Raw genomic sequence first — 24645 nt, 5'->3', positions numbered from 1 at the left:
GAAGTCAGAGCAGGAGTGTTTACAAATTATCATTCTGTATTGTTCACAATAGTAAGTATGAATTTGTAGGTTTTGGGAGATTACGTTCAGGATGTCTCTATATCCACAGCTAAGAAATAAAAGTGACAGATTTGTAACTGAGAATTGTCTGCTTCTGGTGAACAAAGACAAAAGCACAAATGAGTAACACAGGTACTGGAGATGAGTGCTGGCATCAAGACGATTGTCAGTGTTGGTGCTATGTCATTTTTATATTTGGCAGTTAGGCAAATTGTGTTGTCTTAATATCATGTAGTTACATTCCAGGAAGAATTTGAGCATGGTACATATTGGGATTGAGGTTTATAGTCCTAGCTCTCTGGCTCATGCGATTCCTCTCTAGCCAGTAGCTGCTTCTCATCAGTGAAAGGGCATCTGAAATAAATGAAAGTATACTTAGTGGTTACTGTTTCTAATTTTTTGTTGCTTCAGGATATTAATTTCTGCTCTTAGATCTGTGATCAAACTTCTTGTTGATCAGACAGCATAATAGATGAATATATGGAAGTACTCTGGCTGCTGAGAAAACTTCTGTGCTGCTGGCACCTTTGCTGACAATTGCATTGATACTGAATGTGCTGCAGCTTAGGCCCTGGAAACGATCCTTCATTAGGTAAAAGGAGGATTGGCCCAGCTACTATAGTCCTCCTTGCATGTGGCCTCTACTTGATAATTTAACTTAAGGCTTTGACACCCTTGAAAGCAGCCCGCAGTCATCTTTTTCAACTTGTACTTGTCTGTGTATTTCCTTTTCATAGTTTTTTCCTATTAATTTCTTTAACACTACTGTTACAAAGAATAAAAAAAGTCCAAATGACAAGAAACGTAAACTAATTAATTGTCTTAGAGTTGTATGGAGAAGGAAGAGTGGAATAAAATCAGATGTGACGCATAAGGTCTTTTCCACTAATACCTTCCATGAACACTTTACTGCATAGTAGGTCTCCTTGTCCTAGTTTTATTTCTGTAGAGTGCCAGTATGAATATTTCAGGCAAGAATTTGATTTTGTTTAATGTCATGATTCTAACCTGCTTTAAAAAAACCAAAACAAACAAACACACCCCTCCCCCCAACAACATACAACCCCACAAAACTACAGATACAGTAGGCAGTAAAAGAAGGTTCTTTCTGATCTTCCCTAGCTATGGACTTGACTTGGCAGTCTTGTAAACAACAATGTAATCTAGGAAAAAATCTTAGGATCAACCTATACCAGAAGGAAAAAAAGCCCAAACCTCTATGGAACAAAAGTATGTACAAAGGGAGTTAGTGCAGAATAAGTTACTGCATTTTCTATTCTCGCCTTCACTTTTGTTACATCAACTTCCCTCTATAGACAGGTTTAAGGGAAGGATAATTTTTTAAGAATGAAACTCAATTTTCAGAGGGGAATAGGATTTAACAGTACAACTATCATTACAGTTTGTGAGCTGCATGTAAAGATGTTGAGAGTTTTATGGCTTACATTTTTAATGCAGCTGTGTTTAAAATAAATGTCTTTTTTATATTCTGCTGCAACATCAGTTTTATATCATGTGGAACTAAGCTATTTTACCTTCTATTTAGGCATATTCCTAGGTATCACTAAAAATAACATTTTAAGCCAGATCACGTGACAAAATGTCAGCTAAATGCATTGTTGGTTATAAGGCTGCTTCTTCAAGCTACTTTCTGGAAGAGGACTATTTCTTGTCATATGAACCTATGGATACAACTAGCTTATGCATTGTCTCTGCCCCCTTTTCACCCATATTTTCATCCTTGTTTTCTCCAACAGAAAGGAGAGCCAAACTGCAGTATTCTTTCTCCAGAAACCACAGAGCAGCTGACCTTTGAGATTCCTCTGAATGATTCTGGCTCTGCTGGACTTGGTGTGAGCTTAAAAGGCAACAAATCTCGGGAGACTGGAGCTGATCTTGGGATTTTCATCAAATCTGTTATTCACGGAGGTGCTGCTTTTAAGGTATGGAAGAAACACATGAGACAATGACTGCATTGGAATTCTGACATTTCTGTGTTGTGTACTGAATCTCACTTGATAAGCATTCTAGGAACAAATACCTTTTTCTCACTCGTTCCTTTAGGTGAACTGCAAATCTACTGGTGTTTTGTCCCAAGATTCTGGTGTCATGTGTGGTAGGGTTTGCCACAAGGGAAGTGAATTGGTGGAAACCTTCTGGGGCATTTGGATGCTGCAGGAAATGGGAAAGGGGGAGAAGGGTAAGGGTGTGTGGGTATGAGGAGAAGCTGCCTCCCAGCTTCCCCACAGCCCACAGAAGTGCATGGGAAAGTTTGCGTGCTGCTAGGCTCAGTGACAGAGAAGTTAGATATCTACATTTATTGTCTATCTGCACTGCTTTTGGTCCTCCCAAAGTGATACAGGCAGACCCATAAAAAAAACAATCAAAAGACGTACTTCTTTACAAAAATTAGAAATAGACAATTCTGTGAGGTTAAGGATTCTGTGTTTATGCTGTAAATAAAAAGCTAGCTCATAATTTTTCTTTCTTTATTCAAAAATATTTTTTACTACTATAGTAAAAATGTGACTTGGCTGAGCCTGGCATCAATTGTGCAGAAGTTACCAATTGTTCCTGAGGTGGATTGTATTGGTAATATTAAATTGGTAAATGACAGTATTATGAATTGTTCTGCTCCGTCTAAGGACTATACAAGGACTGTTGTACATTTTTATGATTAAAAAATATTTGAATTATTTTCTAGTCTTTAGGACATCTGTTGACTGCATTTTTTCCCAAATAAAACTTGAAAAAGGTAACTTTCTTGAAATTAGAAACAAAAGTCTTAATCTTTCAGGGCTAGTATGTTTAACTTGTGGATCCATCATGTAGTTTTTTTCTCTTGTGTTATCTCAGCAATTCCTTGCAGTTCTCTTTTCTGTAAAAATACCTTTTAATTCAATGTATGTAAATTCCTCTACTGACATCAGCCCGCTGAGTAGGATAATTCAGAGCATTAAAACTTTCACGATTGTCTATCTACAGCAGCTGGTAAATAGCAATAATCAAGGATTTAGCTTTGATGTGAATGTTTAATACTTCCCTGCTTCTATTATTTACCTGTCCTAGTCCCACAGTTATTTCAAAGCTTGGATCTTCTCAAGTATAACTGAGCCTGGTACATGCAGTTCAGAACACTGTCCGTGGTTAACTTAGGGCTAAATGACAAGTGAGTAAGCTCATCTACTTGGTGTATATCAGAAATGAGTTAAGGCACAATTGGCCAAATTAGGGCTGGATAAACTCAATTTATGTGCGTGTCTGCTACAGAGTACAACTCATTTTACTGTGAAAATGAGGCTGCCCTCTTTGCTTTCCCAGCTCTGTGTTCCTGGAGTAATTGTCCACACCAGTTGCAGTGACAGTGTATATTGCCATGAATAAACTCATTGTTTTGAATAGCAAAGCTTGTGGAGCCATATTCCAGCAGCATTAGTGGGCTAGCTACCTGACTTGTCACATCATAGACACGTAAGACAACCCTTTCTAGCTCTGTGTGTTTACCATGCTCTATTCTCCCCTAGTTACTCACTCCAGAGCAGTTAATTTTGGCTTGAGAAGTGTGCAAACTAATAAAGCAGGACTTCTGTGCTCACACTTAAGTAAACGAGCAACTGGCACAGTTAGTCACCATGACTGGAAGATTATTTTGTCTTGTAATAACTTGTGGTCCTGTGACCTACTCTCTATTCTACATCATTATAACCCTTTCACCAATTAGAACTGTGTAGTAATAGATCTGAGTGTAGGGTCCAGAGCAAATGAGATAGTAGCTGAGGCTCTAGCTTCAACAAGAACTGTTCAGAGAATCTTTCCTGTGTGTTTTATACAAGTACTCAAAGAATGCAGTCATTTTGGCAATGTCTTAAGAACCACAGTTTACTCATGCGTATGAATGGAGAACAGCTGTCTTTCTCCTGTCTAATGACCTTTATATAGAACAAAACATAATCAGTGGGTACTAACAATTAATAAAATTTCTTGTATCAAGTTAAAAAGTGTGCATATATCTGTGCATAAATATTTAAAGATGTCCTTATTGTCCTTATTTTAAATGTCGTCTTGTAGCAAGTTTTTGCATAAAAAGCCTTTCTTTCCAGCTGGTAGTTGTCCAGAGCATTCTCCCATGCTATTCATTGTAACTCTCTGAAATGGAGTATTATGGATTTAGACATGTGCATTTGCTTTTCAGTATACAAAGTTTTCTTGGGAAACTATCAGAGGAGGAAATCATAGTGCTCACTGACATGAGAACTCTCTCACTATTTCTCACTCCTGCATTTAGAGTTTAAAATTTGTTCTGATTTTGTGATATCATGCTGATATAAGGGGGAGCTTTATCCCCTTGTCTATACAGTCACCACTTGTCTTTAAAAGACGACATGTAATACATCGAACTTCAACACATTTGTTTCACTGCTGAAGTAAATGCTCAGTCCTTCTAATGCTGTATAAAGGTTTTGATACATTAAATTTCTTTCACCAGTGTGTTTTTTAGAATGAAGAGTTACGTATAAGACTGTCCTGGTTTCGGCTAGGACAGAGTTAATTTTCTTCCTAGTAGCTGGTATAGTGCTGTGTTTTGGATTTAGTAGGAAAAGAATGTTGATAACACACTGATGTTTTTAGTTGTTGCTAAGTAGTGGTTATATTAAGTCAAGGATTTTTCAGCTTCTCATGCCCAGCCAGCAAGAAGGCTGGAGGGGCACAAGAAGTTGGGAGGGGACACAGCCAGGACAGCTGACCCAAACTGGCCAAAGAGCTATTCCATACCATATGATATCATGCCCAGTATATGAACTGGGGGAGTTGGCTGGGAGGGGCGGATCGCTGCTTGGGAACTAACTGGGCATCGGTCAACAAGTGGTGAGCAATTGGATTGTGCACCACTTGCTTTGTATAGTCTAATTCTTTTAGTATTACTACTGTCATGTTATTATTATCATTATCATTGTTTTTCATTCCTTTCTGTCCTATTAAACTGTCTTTATCTCAACCCATGAGGATTTCTTTTCCGATTCTCTCCCCCATCCCACTGGGTGGGGGGGAGCGAGCGAGCGGCTGCATGGTGCTTAGTTGCCGGCTGGGGTTAAACCACGATAGAGATGCAGACAATTTTGGTTGGTTACTGTTATCTGTTATTGGTCTGAAGAAAGGCCAACATTTTTTAGTGTTTTTCAAAACATTAACACATTAGTCTAGCTCTGATGTGTTAGTGGCATTGCAAAGTACAGTAAGGGAGTTGTAAAAAAAACATAAGGGAAAACAGAAGTCTTTAATTCTATACTTTATGATTTTTTTGTCCTATCTAAAGATTTTAGAAAATATCGATGCATCTTGCATCATACATGCTACAGTAAGACCCAGTGCCTACTTACTGCTCTTGCTACAAGACCAAACAAAATAAAAATGCCTTAGTGTTCTTAGTTGGTATTCTAGCACTGTATCCTGCAGGAATAAAAACAGTTGCTTTTGCTGATTGAACCATTATGTCCCTTCTTACCCTCCTTTTGTAATTTTTGAAGTGTCTGTTTTTTATCATCCCTAGGATAAAGAGGTTACTAGAATACTTGATATTTGTAATTATGCAGAGCCTTTCATGTGAAGAAAACTAACATTTGACTGAGTTTAAATGCATCATCTTTCCCCGTAACTTTAGGGATTTCAGCCTTGTTCATCACGAGACATCTTGGCTTTTCACTTGTGATGCATTCCTGATGAACAAGTACTTGCTGTCTACTGCAGCTGAAATGCAGCAGAGCCATTATCAGAAATAATGGAATATTTTCTATGTGTGCATTTATTCAAATCAAACACGGTGTAGCTTGAACCTCCTTGGGGCTTCTGAGTGCTGTTGCAGTAGTCATTGCTTGTTGTGTGCAGTAGATGGGGAAATTGGATGATTCCAATAAATGCCATCAAGGAATTCCTTCTGAGAAAAATGTTGTTGATGTGGTAAGGGAAATAACTAGGTGTGCTTTGATTAAAAAGTAAGTCCATGAACAACATGGCATTATATCTCCCTGCTCTACTGTAAAAAGCATGAGAGTCTTGTGGCTGACTGTCTGAATATGGTAGCCATGTGGTGGTAGGTTCTACCCCTTGCTGTGAGTCTCCATAAAAAAACCAACTTTTTTTGGATAAGGAAGGGAACAGTAACTTCACCCTTTATTAGAATAGCTCACTTGCAGTTTCAGAGATGGCATTTGAAAACTGTTTTACTGAAATGCCAAATGTTGTTTTTCTACTCGGAAGCCACAAAGAAACCTACCTTTCAGAGATGAAAGAAAAAACGTGTTAAAACAACATTTAGCTTGTTTTGAGCCAAGCAGATTGTCTTGCAGTTCAGGCTTCTAAACCAGGCCATAACACCAGTGATGTGAAAATCTGTGTTTGGAAACTGTTTAGACATTGGGATTTTTTTTTTTTTTTCAGTCTTTAAAATAGCAAAAGGTTTTTCTGCGAAATAACTTCTACCTGAGCATGTGTGAAAACAGTGTTCAGCTGTCATCCAGCCTACCTCATACAGGTGATTTAGCAAGTGTAGTTGATCAGCATTTATAAAGCACACATACCTTTTTTTTCCGATCATAGTTGAAATGTTGAATTCACGTTGAATTTTGCATTTAAGTGGAGCATGTAACAAAGAGGGAAGAAGGGAGATGCATCAAAAGAAGTTCTTTAAGAACTGACATTATTAAAATACGAATAAATACAAAGTCTCATACAAAAGTATTACAAGGCAAATTAAAAATCAGGCCAATTCACAGCTTTCTGAGGCTGTAGCGATTCATTTAAAAATATGCTTTGTGTTCAGGACAGTTGCGTAGTCAACAGATGTAGTCATGACAAGATGCATTTGACATTGTGTTTGTGTATACTTCAGTAAGAAGCTTTAACGGATATTTATACATGGGTGTTTATCCACAGAAAGGAAAAAAAGTAATCCAAGAACCTGTGGGACCATAGGAGGAGGACATGAGGACCTGTAAAATTTTTAAAGTCTTACAGAAACTCACAAAAAATAAAATTTTTTTTCCTCATACTGCTGTTGCCGTGAATGGCTCCATTCATTTCAGCGACTTTTGATAGAACACAGAGGAATTGCAACATGTGCAAATAATAAAATTCCCTGTTCAACAATGTTAACTCTTCTCTCCCTAAACTTTAGCATGTATGATGGCATCATTTTGTATGCAGAGAAAGGGTGGGGTTAACCTATTGACTTTGGCTGTATGAAAATTAATGTTGGCATGAAATATTCAGCAGAGAGGTGGGAGAGGTTTCAGTATCTTTTCCAAATGGCATTGCTGTTTCCTATTCTCCATTCCCATACCCTCCAGAGAAAAGTTTCATTTCTCTTCATTTTCCTTCACTGAGTGACTCATCTCCCAATTCTGTCTTTCCATCTTCTTGTCCTTCCCAGTTTATTTTGGATTCTGGTATATGCTGTTGTTCTTCAGCTCCGTAGCTATTCATACTTTGCCATGGTAATGATGATACCCAGTTCCAACAAAAATAACACTTAAGAAAGCTGGGTTTGTCACAGCTACTGTAACTCACTTGAGCACAAATGACTTAGACTTGGCAGGAATAGCAGAATAGTTAATTGAACATCTTAGTGATAGAAAAAATAAAAATCAAAAAGTATATATATTTTGAATTACTCAGATGCATGAAATATGAAAACAGTTCGGACGAGTGCCTTATGAAGAGTATGTAATGAGCCTATGAATGAATAAGATTCATTTTAACCAAGCAATGTATTTCTGTGCAAGTTCTTTCCCTGCTGTTCTTTCTTCACTGCTCTTCTATATTGGATGTCTTTAGTTTCTTACTCTTTTCCGTCTTTGAGGTCTGATGCCAACCTGATAATTGTGAACTTGACAAGCTTTAAAAGAAACTCTTGTCTCTTAATTAAATATACCTTATTTTCTTGTTAAAGAGAGAAAAGTCCATGGCATGTGCTTTTATGAAAAGAAATAAATCACAGATAATAATGACAACATCAATAGGACTCCTAAATCACAAAATAGCAGTGTCCACGATTTTATTACACCCACAAATGTTAGTTAACCTTGGCAATGAAACTGAATGACTTTTTTCAAAGCATAGGCTACTTGATATGGCTCAACCCTAATTTTGTTATTGGCAGCAGGTTTGGATGTTAAAATACATGGACAGCATTAATTAAAAGAAGGATGCTTAAGTCTTAATGACCATTCTGAACTGAGAACACTACCCCATAAGGTGGCATGGTAATTGTGACAAGATAGACACTAGTGAGACTATAAGACAAAATTTTTGGAGCTGTTTCTTACCAGACCCTAATAGCAGATAATAATGCATGGAAAATATGTTGCAGTAGTCCTTCATGGTCGCACTGCAGATACTAACAGCTGTGGTGTAGGTCCTTTTAACTAACCAAAAGCTCCTTTTCCTGTTTTCTTTTTAGAACTGATACAAATTAAATTGTACAGGCAAGAAAAACAGTGGCATGTGCATGCACTTCTATGTTTGTAATTGCCCTATGAACTCTTCCCAAAATGTAGTGAATGGAGGAAAAAGATGGTCCATTAATGGACACAGAGATTTTTTGTGGTGGTGGTGGTGGTTTTTTGGTTGGTTTTTTTTTTTTTTTTTTTAAGACCTGGTACTGTGCAGTCTCTTGTTTCTTAAATTTTAGAAAACAATGTCTGGTTGCCTGCATCTTGCTTTCCTGTATGTAGCACCTCTGCCTAATAATTCTTGATTTTTTAAAAAAAAATATTTTGTTTTTATTTTTTTGCTTGTAGGATGGTCGTTTGCGAGTAAATGATCAGCTTGTTGCAGTAAATGGGGAGTCGCTTCTGGGCAAGTCAAATCATGAAGCTATGGAAACACTGAGGCGCTCCATGTCCATGGAGGGGAACATTCGTGGGAGGATCCAGCTGGTAGTTCTCCGGAGACTAGAGGTGCAGACAGAGGTGAAGCAGTAAATGCATTTATTAGATAAATGTCTTTCCAGTCCCAGTGTTTTTGCATACAAGAGATGATGACTAAATTCTCGGTCACAGAGAGCTCCTTCTGGCAGAATGAATTCTTGACTTCCTGGAGTCAGGATTCACACGGTGTTTCTGGTTGATATCTCCTGGTCTTGCTGTTCCTGTTGAGACCAGGCTAAAAGTTGCCTCTTATTTTGACAATTATTACAACAAAAGCAAATGTGGTCCAAAAGCAAAAGGGTTAATTTAGGTTTAATATGTTGATGTAGTTTTGACTATCTGCTGCCTCCTCAAGGCAATAGCTTGGATACAGACAATTTGAATTCTTCTGATTTCGTTTGTTGTCATGATGAGAGACCTTAATGTCTTAGTGTGACTTGCATTTTACTTCACTCTTGCTTTTTCAGTTTCATTAGTATTTTAATTCACTCCACTTTTTTTTTTTTTTTGTGTTCTTCTCTGGTCCTGTCCTGTCCCCCACCTTTTTTCTCTCTCTCCCCGCCTGTCCCTCCCGTCCCCCCCCTTTTTTTTTTGACCTTCAAGGAATTAATATTTCACTTTCCTTGGTCAGATGAAGGCCACCCCTTCAGGATGGGTTTCTGAGTTGATTAACATAAAACTTGCTTAAGTGAGGTAAAAAAATAAGAGAAGAGAGAAATTTTAATGGTTATGTTTTCTAGACCTCAAATACACTGATGTTTGCCAGTCGCCTCATTTTGTAAAAGATTGGTTTTATTATCTCTCTTGCTCCCTCCCTTTCATGCATGCATGCACATATGCTCACTCTTTCTTCATCTTTACATGGATAATATGTATGTATGTATATTGGCTGCCCTTACTACTTACCCCAGTTTTAATTTTGACTCCTGAGTAAATATTTTAATAGTTTTTCAATATCTGTACAGTTCCTTAAAATAAAAATACGTACAAGTGGATTTGTGGTATAAAAGGTTGTAATAAATCCCATTATAGAATTCCAAGAGATGATTTCGAGCTTCTTATTTAATAAGCATTGCTGGAACATTTTAAAATGTTAAGAACAATCATGTTTGTGGGTGTATTTGCATAAAATATCAGAGGGGGGAAGAGAATGTAGATATCTTTTAGTATAATTAACTCTTAATATTTTCCTGATAATTTTCTATTTGATTTACTACCATCATTGATTGATTGAGGAATAGATATAGAAGTATATTACTTTCCGAGCATTATGCTCTAACTTTGTTGGGAGGACACTTTGCAAAAGCCTCACTGATGTCAGTCGTGCCAGGAAAATATGAAAAATATTCATTAGCAATTCTGGACTATGTTAGAGGAAAACACATTTTTGCTTTCCTTTTCTATGTGACATAGTATTATGCTGTAAGGAAGAATTACAAGGTATATGTTATATTTACTGTTCACTCTTGTAACATAAGAAAGATAGCTCACCTTCAAATAAAGCTCACTCCTGCAAGTTTTCTTCATTTAATAAAAGCCAAAATTTAAAAAAAACCCTTGCAATCAAACATCAGATTGACCTAATAAAAGTATGAGGCTGCTTTTTATAGTTAAGTGTATAGTTTTGTGTATTACCCAGATGTATGAAAGAGGTAAATAATCTTGACTCATGCCCTATGAAGAATGCGTAATGAGGTCTTGATTGAATCAAATTCATTTTAGACAGGAATTAATTTCTATAGGGTAGTCTTTAGGTTCAATTGTAATTCCATTTGAGTCTGGAGACCGTAGCAGAAATGGGTTGTTGCCCATTCTTTCCTTTCCCCAAAACAGCTTCCTGAGTACTGCGTCTCAGCTTGGTAGAAGGAGAATACGTTTAGAAATGCATTATTGTATTTATTGGTCAGGACGCTAATGGAGGTCTTCCATGACAGCTATGTTTTATAAGCTGAATACTCTAATTAGGCTGGTTACTGATCAGTTGTTGGGATATTGATTGTGTCATTTATCAAAGAGCTGGAAAAGCAGATTTGTTGTTGCTGTTAATTTAAGGCTCCTTATCCCACTGGGTACAAGTCTCCAATGTAGTAGTAGTTCGGATGTTGCAAGGCTTTATTTAGCTAGCAGTATTCATGAGAAAGTAGTAAATGTGGACCTTGCAACATGAGGACTCTTATGTAAACTAAAGAATTTCCAGTAACAAGAAGAAACATAATTGTCAGCGGCTGTGTGGTGTGTGTGTTTCTGTAGAGGTTCAAAATAGCCTTTTCAAATGGCTGATGCTGCACTAAGAAGGAGGAGAGAATGTTGCATGTGCTGCCTGTCCACTGAGACTACATTTGTAGCCATGTTGTCACCATGAGCATCCCAGCATTGATTTGTGTTCCAAGGTGCATTTTTTGCCACATTATTATTTTATTGTTATTATTTTATCATTACTATTATTTTTATTATTTTGTTTATTTTAGTTTTATTATTTATTATTTTATTTTTATTAAGCTTGAAGGGCAGGTTGCAAGGTGATGTAACACGCTGTCCTTTCTTATGTGTTGGTTTGTAGGCAATCACTTGCCAATGCATTAAACCTCTTGCATCATTTCACAAAGAAATTATATGGGTTAGATACATGCATTTCTTCTGTAGGTGTGACTATGAAATTTAAGGAATGATATATTTAGTGTAACATGTGCTAGCATAATGAACATGCACTTTAAAAATAGAAGCCAGTTGGAGGCCCCTTCAAAAAACAGATCTAAAATCACAGAAACTGTAAAGGTTATTTTGAAAACTAGCCATAATATTCCCCTGTGTGGGTTTTCTGTTTTCCCTGAATAAAGAGTACAGAAACGTCTTTCTGGGTCTGTCCCAGTTTTACAGACTGTGATTTCCCCCGTGCGCCGCCACCCCCCCCCCCCCCTTTTTTTTTTTTTCTTTTGAGCAACTGCTCAGGAGAATAAATTAGGAGATAATGGCATGTATGGGGGGTGGGAAATGTCTCAAAAGAAAAGCTGACTAGAGGTGTGACAGGAGTTTGTTTAGCTGCTAGCCAGAAGACCTGCGTTTGGGAGTTTGGTGTAACTCCTTACTTGCAAAACTGCTCTAGTGTGTGATCATCAGAACATATGCACTCAGTCTCTGAGAGAAGGGAACCAGCTGGCTGGCAGAAAAATACCATTGGCATTGCCCGTGTTCTTGTGTTGACAATGTCACAAGCTGCCCTCCCAGATGGAGAATTTGAATGAAGCCAGTTGTGGGTCATAAAAAAACCCAGTCTTTATTTTTGTGCATCATTCTTAGTGATTGTTATTGCTTAGATGTTGTCTTAGTTCATGGTCAGCAAAAACAGATAGTAATTTTGAAGATACCTTTCAAGTTTCTCATTTGAAAGGAAGCAATGTACAGTGAATACGTTACATTACACTGGATTTGTGCGCTGTCTGTAGTGATGGCTGATCTTCTGCATTGTTGAACATTGAATTTTTTTGTTACAATGTGTGGTTCTGTTTTTCCCTTAGGAACGCTCAGACCAGGGAGTCTTTCAAAAATCAGCCTATGACGGGAGTCAGAACTTCACAGCTGCTCCCCGACGCAATGATACTATTCTTCAGCAATTTGTAACGTGCAGTCCTCAGGAAAGAATAAAAGGTAGTCTCTAGATATCCTTCTCTGTGCTAAAAGAAAGTGCTTTGTGTTTTTGTTTTTTGAAATCCACAGCCACTAGAAAAGCAGTTAATTAGACTAAGTGCACACTATGTTACTTTGAGGCTTGAAGATCCAGCGAGGGTGGGAGAGCTGACTCAGAAGTTGTGAATTAGATTCCTGGCACAAATTCCAGTTTAAGTAACAGTTTCTAGCTCGCTGCCCCAACATGTAAGGTTGGATAAAAAACAAATGATGAGTGCAAAATATATGTTGTCAAAATGTTTATTTTCTATATATCTTTAATGAGTGCAATGATTTTTGCATTGAATTCTTAGATTATGTCCCAGGTTATTATAAGCTAAGTGAATTTATACAAAAGCGTGATATTCATAAAGTACACTTGCTTATTTTAGACTTAAAGGTAAAATTTGTTCAAAGGTTAGAAACATTCCCTTAATTTACAAATTGGAATTATATTAATGAACTCATTAAAAAAAATAAAGGTAGAGGTGTACATTTTACAAAGAAAACCTACATGTATGAGCATATGCAAGCATATAAGTAAGAGCTTTTAAGATCACTTATTTTCCTGTGTCTTTCGTTTCTGATGGCATACTGTACTATCTGTCCAATTTGCACCTGACTCAGCAAGGTACTAGTTATTTGAAAAGTTTAAGTATTTGAGATGGTCTTGAACCCTGTCCTTTTAAGTGTGCTCTTATCCTTCAAGCCAAGCACATACTTAAATACCTTCCGGTAGGAAAAAAAGGTTTTCTTTGATGTAGTTGAATTATGAATTTTTCCCACTTCCCTAGACAACTGTAGAATCTGGGTAGCCTGCAAAAAGTAATTTCATAGGCTGCTGTGATGACTGTGTTGGGGTACTTTTAACCAAAACCAAAGAGTCCATATCTGTAAAGCTCAAGAGAAACTCCCAGGTAATTTAGGGGTAAATCATTTTTGTTGACTTCAGTATTTTGACAATGTGACTCCAGGCAAAGAATTAGGTATAGACTCAAGCATTGTAAATATTCAAAGATCAGATCCTTTTGTTTAGCTCTACCTTATATTTCTCTTGTATGGAATTTACACTGATTCTGTAGTTACAGGAGAAAGGGGTCATCCTCGGAGCTAGCCTGACCTGTAGAGTTAGTCATTGCCAAAGGATCAGAAAGCAGCCAATACCTTTAAACACTTCGTTAAAAAACATATAAGCAACTGCTCTGGAGCCATTCATACAGGTGAATGGCAACTGGTAACTTGTCACTTAAAGTTCAAAATGAAGTATGTGGAAGAGCTGTACTTTCAGATAAGGATTCTCCAACTGTGATCCAAAAATCAGGATGACTAGTTTGCAGCTCATTCATAAAATTGTTTTCAATAGACATCTTTTTAATTAAAGAATGGTGATAAGAAGGCATTATAGCAAAAAAATGTGATGGCCTCAGAAGAGAATGTGTGTTGGATGTGGAAAGGATGCTCTAGAGTGCTGCTGAGGGCTATTGTCAGGGAGGGTTTGACATGGCTGGGGCCTTCCCAGCCATGGCCTGGGAGCAGTTTGGAATTGGAGTCAGTGGACAACAGATGACAAAGACGTTTCTAGCACTTTACCAGAAGTATCATTGTATTGCGATTTCTGTTGAAGATTTGGCATTTGATGAGTAAAGTTTAAGTAATCTTAATGGAGAACTGCACAGGCACTTTCAGCAGTAGGGTGTCTGCAGTAGGACTAATTTTCTTGGTGAGAGACACTTTGGGCTTACAGTAGTCCTGCACATTGTAGAAATCTTTCTCTAGTTTTGAAGTCATAGTATTAATTATTATTGAGCTAATACTCATTCTGCTTTCCATATGAGCTTGTGACTTATTTCCAGTCACTGGTTCAAAAATTTTTTTGCATTGTTTCTTATAAAGTTTTGTCCTCAGTCTTTCAAGGCATCTATAAAGGCAAAACACTACGCCTGTGCACAACCCTCATTTAAGTCAGTTAAGAACTTTAGGTTGTGTGTCTGTTTAAGGATGTGAGTCACAGACATGGTGAGCTGGTTGTGACAGGCAGGAACAGTCCCTTGTACATTCTTATGGTATACCATCCAGATCTCTGTGTAGAAGTACAGCTGGTACATTTTTACAAAGAATAATAAAAGATAGAAGAGATTTTTAACATAATACAGAATCTAATGTAAGAATTTAATGACAGGAGCTGTTATTACGTTTAATAAAATGCCACTTTCTCAATTAATGTTTTCTAATAAGTTATTTCCAGTGTCATTCACTGCTTCTACCAATAAAATTCTTATAAAAGCTCAGCAAAAATACACTGAAGCTTGGCCTGCTAATATTGCTGTCTGTTTTAAGAGTCTTTTTATTATACATGAGCAAGAAAAACTAATGTCTGGGGAAAAGTGGTTATAGCCGAAACATTACATTTTGTCTTGCCTGTGGATATTTAAATAAAGGGGGAGGGGATACTGAGCCAATATTGAAATGCCAGTGTTTGTTCTATTTTTACATGAATAATACTTGCTACTTTCAGGTCCTCACTTCTTTTGCAGCCAAGCTGTTGCACAGATTCAGTGTTTTTTAGAACAACCTCTTTGAGAATTGATACTTCAGTGCCAGCAGCTTTACATTTCTGGTGTTGAAAGATTACTGGAATGTGTTTCATTAGAGGTTCTTATATATTTGTTATAACCCTACATTATAAACAGTTATAGGGGAAATGCTGGTTATTCTACTACTATGGTGAAGTAGTAGAATAATCATAAACTCTCTCTACTACCATAGACTACCGAATCTTCATGATTGTACAAGCATCTCTTTTCATACGTTTGATAACGTCAAGATAGAAAATTAAGCAGTGAAATTTTAAATTAATGTTTAAGTTTTGCTTGTAAACATTACATGTATCTTATAGACAGACTCAATTATTTACTCTCCTAAACTGTTTATATCTGAAAATTCAGTACGTTTTGTTTAGTGGCTTAGCTGTTCCTCTGATCAATCTGGATCTGTTAAGATAATTTCCTGAGGTCGTGAACATGGAGCCAGTGACTACCTCGTGGTTAAATTCTCTCACTCTTTTGCTCCTGCTTCCATTTTGCTGGGAGCTGTAGTCCCTTGTGATCATTTCCGATTCGCTCAGGAAGTCTGACATTTTTCTGTGTGTACCATTTGTGTACTGCAAGAAAAATGCCAGTGGTAACCTGTCACCAAACAGCCTTTGTGAAATGACGTATCAGTTACTGTGAATCAAAGTTAATATAACCACATGATAAGCTCAATCTCTTGCTATGGCTATCAGAGGCTGCTCAAAGACAGTAAGGCACAGTGTAGGGTGTGGTGTGATGATTTTATTTTTTTATTCCCCCCCCTTCCATCAGGTGTCTCTTTCCTACTTTGGGTAGTCAGTGGTTTAGGGACTTCCTAAATCAGAGGTTCTGTCTGGACCATTGTGCCTTTGATACCTCTCTAACTTTTAGTCCATTTCTTAATATTTTTTAAAAATTTGGTTTCCAAAACATCGTCGTGGCAATGAGTTTCATGGTTTAATTGCACAGGAAAAAATACTACTTTGTGTTTGTCCTAGGTGTGCTACTTGATAGTTACACTGGTTACTGCCTTCTGGTTACTGTGTATGAGACAGTCAATGAGAGCTTCCTTTTCAGCTTATGCATAGCTGTTACAATTTCATACAATTCATACAATTTCTTGTATCCCCTTTTATTGCTTCTTACTCTAAACCAAAGAATCCTAGCCTGTGTTCCTTGTAGGAATGTTTCTGCATGTGTCCAGCTACCCTTGCCACGTTTTCAATGTTTCTGAATTATGTTACATCCTTTTTCAGATAGGAAGAATGAAACCTTAGATGCTGTTTAAAAACTAGGCACACCATTAACTCTGAGTTCTAGATGGAGTGTTTGGACTTTTCTTAAGGCTCTAAATGTCTGTTTCCTTTTGACTTCACTAAGCATATATTCAAAAAACGATCCAGTGCACTTCTATTGTATTGTTCCAGAGTGGTAATTGCTAAAGTAGTAGCCTTTGTGTATGTGTCAAGAGTTTTCCCTTACTCCCATGTGTATCACTTTGCAGTCAATTTAAGGGAATTTCACCTGCATTTCCTACTTAATATCCTGCAATCTTTTTGCAGAGCTTCATAGTCTGCTTATTTGGTAGTTCTGAGTGTTTTTACATCAGTAAATTTTTTCATCTTCTGATTCATCTTTCAGATCATTTAATTACATTGAAGAGTATGAGTTTCCCTTTGTTCTAAATTCTTTTTACTGTGAGAACTTGCCATTTACTCTTCATCTGTTTCCTGTCCTTAAATTGCAACCTGCAAGAATGTGATCATAATGCAAGAAGCCAGTGTGTGTGTATGTTAGGTAGCATACCTGTTTTCTGCATCAGACTGGCAATAGATATTTTTTAAGGTCTCATTAGAACTTTTCTCCTCATCTGCTCACCTTCACTGTCTTCTGATGACATTCTCACTTTTCCCGAGATACGGGGTTTGAACTATTTCTTACCTTTCTGATCTTTAGGAGGCTATCCAGCCAATAGGAGTTTTATAGGATTCTTGAGCTAATAGTGTGGTTTTGTTGGGGGTTCGTTTGTTTGTTTGCTTGCTTTTAGGAAACTATCTCAGTGCTCTTATCTGTTTTAGGGAACTATCTCAGTGCTCTTATCTAATAAATATAATCTGTTGCGGTCTGCCTTGATCCCCTCCTTGTAAATGCTTTTTCTCTCAAGTTAGATTAGTACTTTCATACAGGATTGTGCAAAAAGACTAGCAACGTTTAATGCAACAGGACAGGTCACGTGAAAGTGTGGTATGTCAGTATTGTTAAATTGCTTACCTGCCATTGAAACCCAAGAATTAAGTGTCCATATTTCCTGTTAAGTTTTGGAGGGGTGAAGGCATGTTCTACATTGAAAAATGTAGGGACTTCTTATAAGATTAGACCTTTAGATTGAGAGGTGAATTTACAGGACAATAATGAACTGGCCTACAGCAGGCACAGCAGTCATATTAAATACTGCAGGTATGTAAGTGTGGTTGCTTAGCAAACCACTGAATGGTTTAATTGAGTAGTTCGTGTTTTTCTTGGTCCAAAGTAATTTTCTGGTGTGAGCTGAATGCCTTTTGTAAAGGTAAAGAAGGAATTACCGTAATGGTAGGAAAATGAACAGTGTAATTCAGAAATGCCTCTTTCTTCTCTTGCCATGGGATAACAGAAATTTTTCTTCTTCTGAACTCTTTGCTGAGAGTGTGGTTCTCTTCTGTACATGAAAGGCAGTAAATGTTCCCCATCAAAGGGAGTGAAAGAGTGAACCTACAATCAGTTAGGATGCAGCTATGTAGAAGTGAAAATCCACTCAAATGGAGTAAAGCAATTTGTGCCTTGCACTCAACTTCACTATAAGCACAAAGTTTCCCTATATTTATCTTTAATTATGCATATGCAAATCTGAAAATCAGCTCTTCAGGAAATCCCAAGGGGTATATTTTCTGCTTGGTGTGATTTTAATTCTAGTTTAGTTAGTTTAGGGATTTGAATAATTTGTGACTCACTTCAGCATTGCTTGAGGCCTTCCAGTCCAGTCATTGATCAGTGAACTGGTGTAATGTACTTGTTTCTGCAGCTTATTTAACATCTTTTTAAATTTTATTTCAGAGTTGCCAGGGTCTGATCGTGGCAATGGTGAAAATGAAACCCCTCCACCTCTCCCACCGCATCCCAGCGAGGATCTGCTGAATGAGGGTTATAATCATAGGTTGGACTTCGGCTATTCTTAATAGTTACAGCCCTAATTCCTCATTGGTCGTTGTGATAGTAGTTGTAATTGATTTTAAAATCACTTTTTATTTTGTACAAATTTGTACCACTGTTTTTAGTCACCTGGATGATCCTTTAATATAAGCTGGGAATGTTATTTTAGCATTTAGTGCATTGTTCATTTCAGTTGTTCATAAGCTGCAGTATGCCTGCTATCCATGATATATGGATCACAATACCCAGCATGTGTTCAGTAAAACAAAAAGAATCCCAAAACATAATCCCAATTAAAAAAAAAAAAGTTAATTTAAAACTATACCAATGGGTGCAATGTGTAGATGCATTGCCTGAAGTCTCTTAAAGCTTTAAAAGTCCTAGCCAAATTCAGTTGGTAGGAAACTGAATCTTCTTATGCAGTATGTCAGCCAAAGACGTTCTTGAGGTTACAAAATGAAGCTTCAGTAAGTTTGAACATTGAAACATGTGGGGGGAAAATTAATGGACACTTCACCAGTTGTAAATGCATTAGGTAGGTTTTTCAGACATTTTAAGAATACCTTGTGTAAAGGCTGGTGTGCTTGATGGCAGCTACAAGCTTTAATTTCCTTAGTAAATATGGAAGTTTGGAAGTGCAGAAAAAAGTGTAAACATGTTGAAGTTCATGATGGCATATACTTTGTCTGTCTCAAGTAGCACGGGATTCAAATTAAAGCATCATTTCAACCTATCATACTTCTGATGCTGAAAATTCAATGTTGAACACTGTTTACTCATTTTGTGTGTATTCAGTTTTGATAGTCAGGCAACTGTTTTATTGCAATGATATTAGGAAAGTATGCATTTCAACTAAAAACTTAGCCACACTTCTGTCCTTGTGTGCATCGATGTGATTAAAAACTGTCCTTTAAATGATTGGTTGCACATAGTATCGAAGAGTTAGATACATTTTATTACAGATACCTTGAATTCTTCATACAGTGAAGACTCTTGTAACTATTTTCTTTTTGCTAACATAGAGTAATTTCACTAGAGTAATTTCTTAATTTCTGGTGTCCAAGGCAGGTATGTATGACATGGTAAACAAACAGAAGTCTACATAGACTAATGGAACTCTGCATTAAATTCTTAACTGCAGTTGTTTGCTAGAATGCGTTCCTAATTTTTCAACAAGCTGGGAGCAAAAACATTCTCTTAAATGATAATGATGTATTAAAATGTTGATGAACTTACAGGCCCTTTCTCCCACCCTGACTTTTTTCCAGTCTTATATTGGAACTTTTTTTTTTTGAGTTTTCCATTTGGAACTTAAGTTCTGTTGAAATTGAATTGCTGTGTCAAGTCACGCTGATTTCACTGAAATTGCATTTCATCAAAAAACTGGGGAAACTGTTTTGACACTGTAAAACTAAACTTTTGGATTGAACAGTTTAGAAATAAATGTTTTTAATTTTGGAACTGCTTTTTGATTTTAGAATATTTAAAAAAAAACAAATTGTGTTTCTAATTTAAGAGGCACAGAAGATTTCAGATGCATTGCAGTGAGGTGTTTGACTCCTCACGGGTGAAAGTTACTTTGAGTTTCACTCAGGTGGAATTTTGAAATGTTTAGATATTTGCCTAACTTGAAGTAAAATAATTAAAAAACAAAACCAAAACCAAACCACAATACCTTGGAATTCTTCAGAGTGTTATGGCACCCTCCATAAGACCTCCAGGCTCCAGCCTCTGCAGAAGTGATGCAAGGCTGTAAAATAACTTTATATTAGCAGATGGAGTGGAATTGAGCCAGGTACATTGGCAGTATTTTTCCAACTTTCTGTAGCATGTTATTTGGAAATGCAGTGGTTAAATAGAACTAGCAAAATGAAAAAAAAAAAAAAAAGCAGGTACTGGTATGTTCCTCTTTTCTTCTGCTAAATAAAATATGAATTGTTTAAAAGCAGTTATCACTAAGCATTTATATTTGCATCCATGATGAAAAACAAATGACTGGAGGTGTTAAGTCTCAGAAAAGAAAGTTGAGGATCAATAACTGATTTTAAAATGCATGGCTGTAAGCAACTGGAGGAAGAAAGACACGTATATTTGTGCATGCTTTAATTAGTTCACTTGTGTTTTGAACTGGTGCCTAAATATTTTACATGTCCTTTTTTTTTTTTTTCCTGCAGCCCTATTATAAATTCAGCAGTGCATTTAACAGATCAGCATGTCAACTTCAGATCTTTGACACCAGCCAAGCAGTCTGAATCAATTAATCTGAAAGCCTCAAAAAGCATGGATCTGGGTAAGAAGGGGTGGGGTGACATATAGGTCAGCTTTTTAGCGTTAGCCCATCTGCACCATCTCTGTTTCTTGCTTTTGTTTCTTAAACACAAACATCAGGGAGTAAGTTCTGCGGAGGAGCTACAGTGATGGGGACAATGGTCAGCCTCCTGTAGCATCTAGTTGCAAGTACCCTTTTTATTGAAGCTGAAGAAAGGTTTTGGTTGGTTTTTTTTTTTCTTAAAGGCTATTCTATCCATTGTATTGAAATCTTAGCTGAGGAAAAGAGGGAGCGTTTGTAAAAATGAGCAGAAAGAATTGCTGTACAAGTTTTATATGTCTAAAAAATATAGCAAAACAGCAATAACAAAAGTCATTTTCGTATAGAATATAAATGATTGCAAAACTGCACTGGACAAAGGCTAACTTTCCTAAGACAAATTGTATATTTCTTCATTGACAATGACAAACACAGGCAATCAGTGTTGCAGTAGATCTTTATAAATGCTTGAAAAGTGGTAAGGTTATGGTCCGCTACCCATCAACGCTGTGCAGAAAATCTTGCAGGGTGGGTGAAGCAGAAAGTAAATGGTTCTTTCAATACTGGGAAAGCATTTGTGGGTGGAAGATTGAAGGGTTATTGCAGTTGAAAACAGAGTCATGTTTTAATGAGAGTTCAAGGAAAAATTCACAAAGTTCTTAAGCCTCAAAGAAAACCAAATAAGCTTTTCTTTTTCCTTTTAAATTCTTCTTTGTGGCACTCATTCTTTATCTGTTTTTTTCAAATTCAAGGGTTGATGGAGTAACTTTGAGACCTACCATTAGGATGTCTTTAATCATCGATTTGTGTGTTTCGTTGGATCAGTTTTTGTACACCATTAATAGAAAATTATTAATTTCATATCTAGTTTCAAGGTAGCTTTTTGGTGGTGCTGATTTTTCTTCCTGAAATGCTCTAGATTGGTCTTAGGTTTTGTATTGCTGATTTTTATTGTCATCTTAATGTAATATTTTAATGTAATATAAAATGTGTGTACTCCTCTAATGAAATGTAAGGAAAGTCAAACAGTTATTAATGCAGGGTAAGAATGGATAAGAATTCATTTAGGGGAGTTCTTAAGGCAGAATTTTAAAGCTACTGCATGACTAGACGAGAAATTCATCCTTTTGCAGTTCTGTTCCACTGTTTTGACGAAGAGTAAAGCATTAGATATTTTTTTAAGAATGGAAATGCTCCTCAACAAAGGAATGAGTTTACAGACTTGAGTCAAAACATATATTGTGTGTAGTCTACTAGAAAAAATGTTCAACTTTGAGTCTTCTTTTAGAAAGGTTTACTTACAGCTCCCACAGAAGTCACTAAAAAGAATGCTCACAAGCATCAATGTAAAATTAGGCAATGGGAGTGCGCTTGAGAGCATATTTGGAACTACCAGGTAACTTGTACTTCCTTTTGTCCTAGTCTGTGTTCGTTTATATTGTGAGATTCAAATTTGTATAAGCAATCTGCTCTTGACATCCAGAAACAATGCTTTGAGAATGTGTATGAGTCACTTAATCATAGTCGTTAAAACTAAAATAAAATTGGGTGCAAAAAATAAAATTAAAATTGGGTACAAAGATGTCTTTAAGATCTTTCAAAAATTGTTGCTCGTAGAAGGTAGCTGTTGAAAGTGTCCCTTCTGCTATGAAAGTAAAAAACAAAAGGGATAATAATCAGTCTGATTGGAGGCACTAATGTTTTATCCTTCTCATATATAGTGATGTGAAGGTAAATATATTACTTGAGATAGTAATTTAAAGAACTGGACGGACTATGAAAGAACTGCACCCATCCTGTGTTATATAAATAACAATGGATGAAGTAAAATTGCTTCCACATAGCTTGGCAAATAAAGAAACTGAGGAAGATGAAAGCTGGGGCCTTTTGCAGTCATTCTCTAGCAAGCAGTGCAGTACCATGTTCAACTTCCCACCTTTTGAAAGATTTTAAGCAGAAGCTTCTGGCTGGAAGGGTAAAAGGAAAAGGAAACATGAAAATCTGAAGTGAAGTAACTGCAATATAAAATGCTTCTAATGCAAATAAAATCCCAATAATTTGGTATATAAAACTGTGCTTCCAAATAGAGCATTCATATAATGCACACTCCAAAATGGATTTTAGGGGAAGTAAAGTTATTTCTTAGTTTGTTTTTATATTTTGCTCATTACTTAACTGCAGTCATGACCTGTAGTAACTTCTCATCCCAACATGCAGCTGTGTACCCATTATTGATTTCAGTGCATTGTCTGCCACAAAAAAAAAAAAAAAAAAAAAAAAAAAAGATGGGAAGTGCTGCTGTCTTCATCTTCCAGACCCAGAGCTGAGGTTGTGAGAAAGATTTGTTCAGCACCACAGAGGAACTATGCAGCAGATTTGGTAACAAAGAGGAGGTGTCCCCTATCTGAAAATGCTTGTAAATGGTTGTATACCTGCTAGGCCCTCTTTTCCAGTAGTCAAGGGATGCTGTCCATTTCTTATTTTTCTTTCAAGTTCTGCCAATCCATTCCAAAATAAATCTAACATGATGAACAGAAAAATCACAGCATTGGAGTCCAGGAGGAGAGCTCTGAGACCTTACAAAATGTGACTTAGATGCAGTTTCTTTCCTTTTAAACCAAGTTGTCTCTGAATCAAGAGTCTCCACAGATCTGGGAAGACATAACCAGCCTTTCAGGTTACAAGGTCCAGTAATCACCTGGGTGTCGCTAGACCAGAATAACATCATGAACTCAGTAGACAACAGAATTGTTGTAATACAGGGCATAAATGTGAAATCTGTGCTGCTATTCACATATGAAACATTCTACCTTGAAACGTGTATAATGCATCTATTGCCTAATTACAAGATAACAAAGGCATGGATTACATAATGGCATCACTGTCAGAAGGATCATCAAAGGCAGATAAAAGGAAATCTTAAACATGAGAGACCTGAGAATCCAGATATTGCTACGGATTGTGAACCTTATGAGAAAACAGTAAATTCATTAAATTAGGGAGCTAATGAAATTGTATAGTAAGGGTCTTTCTGGCTTTGATGAGGGTTGATGTATACACAAGAAGCACATCTGTTAAGTAAAGACTAGTCTATAATTACATAGATTCACAATGGAAACCCATTTAACGTTGGCGTTTATCTTTTCAGTTTTATATATTTTAGGCCCAGAAACTTTTGAGTGCTTAATCTGTTTTCCAGTCTTATCTATTTACAAAATAATTATTATAATTATAAATTAATATCCTCAGTGAATAATATCAGGAAGTAAGGATGGGTGATCAAAAAGTGTTCAGTACTGCTAACATGTTGCACCAATTTGTCGTTGTCACTCTCCAGAGCAAATCTTGCAATGAAAAGAACTTGGTGCATGCAGCAAAAGCTGTGGGTTACTTGCCAGTAGGGCAGATACGGTTCAGTTTATTGACTCTTGGTGCATTTCTGTATTGTTGATTGGACAGCTGGGCAGGAGCAAAGGGCATGAACCACTGCCACCTGGTTGTTTAGGCAGGGCTATATGCTGTCATGCGCGTGCCATGACTCGTATGAGTCTGACTTGTATGAACTGACACAAGTCTTAACTGCCAAATTCACGAATAGCATGAATCCAAAAGTAGCATTGTCTGGAGTTGGTGTATTTGAAGAACTCAAGTTATTTGCAGATGAGTTAGTTTTTGCTTGAATCTACTTTAAAAAATAAAATAAAAATCAGTGGCATGTGTGAGTTACTGAGTTAGTGTTGTAGAAATTTAAAAAAAAAATACAAAAAGGCAAGTATAGTGGTAGTGATAATTTCTTTGGTTTTGCAGGCATGAGCAGAACCTTGCCTCATATTTACAGATGTCCTTGTGCGAAGTGTATGGAGGCAAGGTGACTGGTTTCCTGCTTTAGCATGCATCATTTACACAGTGGTCAAAGGCTTCTCAAAATTTACAG

The 24645-nt window shown here is 36.8% G+C and overlaps 1 protein-coding gene across 9 annotated transcripts in view; it reads left to right on the top strand.

The window, feature by feature from the left end:
• Nucleotides 1-24645, top strand: part of PARD3B (par-3 family cell polarity regulator beta) — a 437827-nt gene that overhangs the window by 227328 nt on the left and 185854 nt on the right. For all 9 annotated transcript variants that reach the window (XM_050899878.1, XM_050899879.1, XM_050899877.1 and 6 more), the window contains exons 11-15: nt 1818-2003; nt 8856-9026; nt 12500-12629; nt 18308-18407; nt 20578-20693. In XM_050899878.1, coding sequence (XP_050755835.1) covers nt 1818-2003; nt 8856-9026; nt 12500-12629; nt 18308-18407; nt 20578-20693 — 703 coding nt within the window. The remainder of the gene's footprint in view (nt 1-1817; nt 2004-8855; nt 9027-12499; nt 12630-18307; nt 18408-20577; nt 20694-24645) is intronic.

Source organism: Gymnogyps californianus, chromosome 7 (genome assembly GCF_018139145.2).
Source record: "Gymnogyps californianus isolate 813 chromosome 7, ASM1813914v2, whole genome shotgun sequence".
NCBI classification, from domain to species: domain Eukaryota; kingdom Metazoa; phylum Chordata; class Aves; order Accipitriformes; family Cathartidae; genus Gymnogyps; species Gymnogyps californianus.
Note: the sequence above shows the minus strand (reverse complement) of the source record. Positions and strands in the feature narration are given on the sequence as shown.